Source organism: Brachycentrus maculatus, unplaced genomic scaffold (genome assembly GCF_059751285.1).
Source record: "Brachycentrus maculatus isolate JH-2025_06_01 unplaced genomic scaffold, ASM5975128v1 h1tg002094l, whole genome shotgun sequence".
NCBI lineage: Eukaryota > Metazoa > Arthropoda > Insecta > Trichoptera > Brachycentridae > Brachycentrus > Brachycentrus maculatus.
In genome coordinates this window covers 15,947-21,142 of record NW_028282625.1, presented here as the reverse complement: position 1 = coordinate 21,142, position 5,196 = coordinate 15,947, and the positions used below count along the sequence as shown (strand labels likewise).

At 35.5% G+C, this 5,196-nt stretch overlaps 1 protein-coding gene across 1 annotated transcript; it reads right to left on the bottom strand.

Annotated features, from left to right (window-relative positions):
- Positions 1-362: 362 nt before the first annotated feature.
- LOC148298406 (ATP-dependent RNA helicase DDX50-like) lies at positions 363-1,812 on the bottom strand (the record flags this gene model as incomplete). Its single annotated transcript, XM_088276892.1, has 2 exons — positions 363-1,257; positions 1,702-1,812. Coding segments are annotated over 2 exons (421 nt in total), but the record flags the coding sequence as incomplete, so codon positions are not given.
- Positions 1,813-5,196: the final 3,384 nt, after the last annotated feature.

The following is a 5,196-nucleotide window of genomic DNA, read 5'->3' as shown; positions in this document are numbered from 1 at the left end:
TCGAATTTTATTATCTGCCATAATTATTATCTCGTAAATATTCGGTATGATACAATTTATGAACAAAATTAAGAGAAAAATGATAGTTCGATTTGATTTGAACACTTACGATATGCACATTGACATATATGCATTATCAAAGAGTCATCATGAATTATAAACAATTGATAGATGTATGTCAATATTGATTTCATCATTTTTTGGCTGCTCTGTTAATGCGCAAAGTCTTCGAGCCAAAAGCTGTGCCATCAAGATGCAAAGCATTCCTTGCACTATCTGCATCTAAACATAAAGCAAATGCCACGCATTTCGATTATCCTTGTTCATCTGACATTAAATATAAAATTACTTCTTAGGAGTCGAATGCTGGCCACTCGAACCTTGTGCTTTCTGAAAAAATCTCCAAGTTCCCTTTCATCTGCGTTGTTTGGAAGAGAACCAACAAACATTTCCCAATCTCTTTTGTTTCGCTGGGCCTATCTGATATCTCGGTCGTCTATTTCTTCTTAGGGTTCTCTTTATTATTATTCCTATTCAAGCATGTCCATTGAATCCACAACTAAAAGTTCATATCCTTTTAGCTATCTTCTTTTGTTGTCTTTAATCTCGTCAATGACTTTTTACATTTCTGCTCTGAATTCTTCAGGGACATCGAATACGGCTGAGTTCTTCGATTGCCTTTTCATGCCTTTGACAGCGTCTGCTAATTTCTCGGAGCAGTTCTTTTTCAAAAAGCTAAAGATAAAACCAGGGGCTTGGTATTCGACTGGGCACTTCAGGATGTAAGTTATGTACCCCTCAATTGAGCAAAGAATCGATCTCTGAGAAATCTTTTTCGTGTGCCCTGAAATAAAAGCCAAAGCTTTTGCCAATGAGCGGACTGCTCCTTCATCATCAATCATTTCCTATGCAATATCAGTGAAGTAAGGAAGAACTTCTTCACTAACTTATTTTAAGCTGATCGCAATATCTCGAGCTCCTGATCTCACAATATCGGCTGGTTGGGGAGGACCTATTTTTTTGAATTTAATTTTGGCGAGTCGTTCAATTCTTTCGAGTAAGGGCTGCTGTTGTTTTGTGTTAAAAGTTACACATACTCCACTTTTTCCTGCTCGTCCTGTTCTTCCTGCACGATGAATATATGCATCGATTTCTTTTGGGGGTTCGAGCTGAAGAATGAGATCGACTTCAGGAATGTCAAGTCCTCTCGCAGCAACATTTGTTGCGATCAAGACTTTGAGTTTTCCTTGTTTAAAGCTATGAAAAGTTACTTATCGTTGCTTCTGGGGAATATCACCGTGAAGGGCTTGGGCCTCTTGTTTCAAATTGGCTTTGAGTAAAATTTAGTTGACTTCTCTTTTGGTTTAACAAAAAATAATAGTTCTTCCATGGAGCCCGCCGTAAAGATTGACAAGGTCGGAAATAACTGAGTTGCGATGGTAGTAGGGACAGTTCAAGGACAAATGCTCAACAGTCTTTGAGGTCTTCATGTCGGAGTCCTTAATTAGATCCAGATAGATACGATCGGGAGATAGATACTTTCGAGATAGATCGACAACCCATGGAGGGATCGTGGCTGAAAAGAGCAGATTTTGGGTCTTTTTGGGAGCATTTCTTTATATATATTCAAATATTTTTTAAATGTCCTACTGAAAACCTTGCTTCAACATTTCGTCTGCTTAATCAAGACAAGTTACTTGCAATTTCGAAAGATTGATTACACCTCTCTCAAGCAAGTCCAACAGTCTGCCAGGTGTCGACACAATTATATCTGCTCCCTCTCGAATTTTACGTATCTGCTCTCCGATATCACTACCACCATACACAGGCACTACATAGTAGTCTTCCTATTTCTGCATTCTCAAACTCAATATTTCATTTTTCACTTGGATTGCTAATTATCTAAGGTTACATAGGTTTTTACCTCGTAGGGAGAACAATCAAAAATTTTGGCTTCGGGCTTTCTTTAAACACTTTTTCCTTTCGGAACCTCTGGATAATAGGGAGAGAAAATGCAATTGTTTTTCCGGAACCTGTTCGATCTCTTGCAATCAAATCCTTGCCATCAAAAATATGTTGATATGTTTCATATTGAACTGGAAAGAATCTTTAAATTCCTTTTGCGTTGAGGACCTCGATGACTCTTTCATCTTTGAGGAAGTAGGAGAGATCGCTTTTCTCATGATATACCTATGTCTTCTTTTCCCCATTTGGCTTCTCTTAAAATTTAGCGAGTTTCCTAGTCGATCTCTGCTCATGGTCTATTGTTGGAGCTTCCCTTTTCATCAATGTTGAAATATTAATCAATAACTATTATAGTTTAATTAATAGAATATTATATTTTAACGCCTCATTAATAAATCATTAATAGAATAATTTATTTGAATGCCATCATTGGATACCCTAATTACTTTTAAACAGTATCTATCTTTTTTTTATTGATGGCACTTCTTCGGGGGACTTCAAGTTTCTAAACGATTAGCGAGCTTTACGGCCTTATTACTCTTCAAGCTCTTTGATAATTGTCTTTTTTGGGACATAGACTCCTTCTTCTTTGTTTCTAAGCATCTTCCAAGCAGATTTTCTCTTTATTATTTCTCGTTTTTGTTGTCGCCCTTTCGATGTTGTCACTCCTGTATATTCCATTAACTTTTCATGATGAGCGTTGATTTAAAGAAGTCTGCTTCTCACATACTTAGCAAATGCAGGGGGCACTCTTCCACTGCCGATATCTTTCCAGAATAAATCCTCCTCTTTTTCATAGAGCACTATTTTGACTTGACAAATATCTTTTTTTTATCTGCCTGTCTTCCCTCTTGCATGGTACCTGATGCCTCTGTATCTCAATGTCTTCCCAATTAAGATTCCATGAATGAATAATCGGAAGGGATCGTACCCACGGTCAATAGCATGCCTAATGAGATTGTATAGAGTGGGAGTTATTAATTTCACAGTCTTTTTTTCGGAGGCCTCTGCAACATCAATAGCATCATACAGATAAAGTTTCTTCAAAGGATGTAGTGCCAGCTTCGCTTTTTTAATCGACGTGATAATATATTTCCTCGTAGCTGAAATAAAAACAAGAGGCTTCTTTGGTTATGGGGTCAATATTTCACAAACTGTGCGCTGCTGCTCTTTCTGAAAGTTCTGCAGACACTCTAAGGCAAGCCCATTAACCTTAAGATTCTTGATACGGTTTTATGAATTTCGATCGTTCTGGGGTATGCTAAACATAAAACCTAATAATACCTAAAGATTTGATTCTAAAATTTAATTCTTTTGGCTTCTTCTTAGTTTCTCTTTACCTCCTCCTGATCGATATTCAAATCTTCGAAATATTGTTTACTATATCTTATGCCTCTAGTAGGTGTTAGCAAGAGTCTCAGGCCGCTATTCACCATTGAGTATCTCAAATGCGAAGCCAGCATCAAATTAAATAATATTAATATTAATAAAGGTCTTGACCCAATACTAATATTTTGATTGTAAATCAAATTACAAATGTGCTTCGATTGTGATACCGATGAAACTGACGAAGATAGGCAGAAGCTTGCGTATTCTCGCAATACTCAGGATAGCTCAAATTTGAAATACACTGTTGCCAACTACGAACTTGCTCAGAAAATTAATTAGCTCGAAGCCAGAAACAAAGATAAGAGAATCTCCCTATCCAGGAAAAAACTATAATTGGATGGCTTATATCACTCTCTCAAAGCGAGGAGTGAAGCATTGAAAGTCTAATATACAAGGTATGACCAGGAAGCCAAGAAAATTGAAAGCGCAGCATCTTATTACTATAATAATAGATGATTTGTGAGATTATATTTTAACGTATGATTTGGTCCAACGGACCGAATATGGGATTCTTTCCTGATTTGAATTGATTTCCGCATTAAAACCCACACAAAATTAAATATTCTATTAAAAAGTAAACCAATTTCATATTTATAGTATCTCTGAACTGCAAGATTCTTCTTCTATACCTTATGAATTCAAATCAGAGTCACACTAATGCTTAGTTTAAAAAGGAAATGTAATGGCCCTTACAGCATCAGAATGCTTGGTTTTACTTCGCTTCAAAATCGAATCCTGAGAACAACAACAATATCATATAAGCCAGCATTTGTAATGAGACTAACCCAGCTTCAACAAAAATTGCTAATTTCAAAAAAAGAATGGCGCATGGCCACCGGCGCAATAAATCCACAGTGCCCATGTAACAGTATTCAATCGAGTAGGCAACCCATCAAATATAAACAATTTGCAAATAATAAAAAGCAGCTACAAGTAATAACTACTGCATAAACTGCAAACGATGTCTAAATTAGATCCCAGGCTTTCAGAATACATCAAAATCTTCCTTAACAAAAGCTTTCCTCGCGAAACTAGCTTTTAAGAAACTAAACGAAGATCTGATCCAACAAAGATAATAATGGGAAAATATTAAATTGGATATTCTAACTGAAATTGCATTGAAAAATAAATAAACTACCCAGATTTTTATGTCGATTGTCGATAAATTTTAATCAGCAGTCGTTTCGTTGGAATAAAAAGTATTTTGTCTCGAAATTAATTAAATTTATCTTAAAGAAGAAATTTTGAATCTGACAACAAAATTGAAGAAAATGGAAATTTCGTTAAATTTTTCACACAAACCGAAAAGATATAAATCAAACACATTTCTCAAAGCCCATGCTTCATTAAATAACCTACCAATGATCAACGAGTAAATAGTTTAAGAGTGCGAAACTGATTCTCATTGTATTTTGAATTGACATTATCATTAAGACTCTTATTCACAACAGATAATAATTGACATCGATTTAATTAGTTTAATTGCCATAATTGACTATTAAATTTGCATATGTTAAGAAACCTGACATTGGTGGCTCGTAGAAACCTATGCGACTTGTCAAAGAAAAATCTGATCTTCCAACAGAAAATCCTAAAATACGACAAATAGTTCAAGATCCATGAAAAAGCATCAAAGATCAATCAGTAGAAACTGTCTGAATTCGTGATCAACAACGACAAATAGAAAATAGCTTATGAAATGGCACAGAGGTCGAGGTAAATGCTATGATTATTCAGCTACGACAAAGAACTTAAAGATTTCATCAGTAGCTTTAATACAAAGCATCAAGATTAAATTACGCTGCTTGATTTCTCGAACTATACCAACTAATATGGGGATCT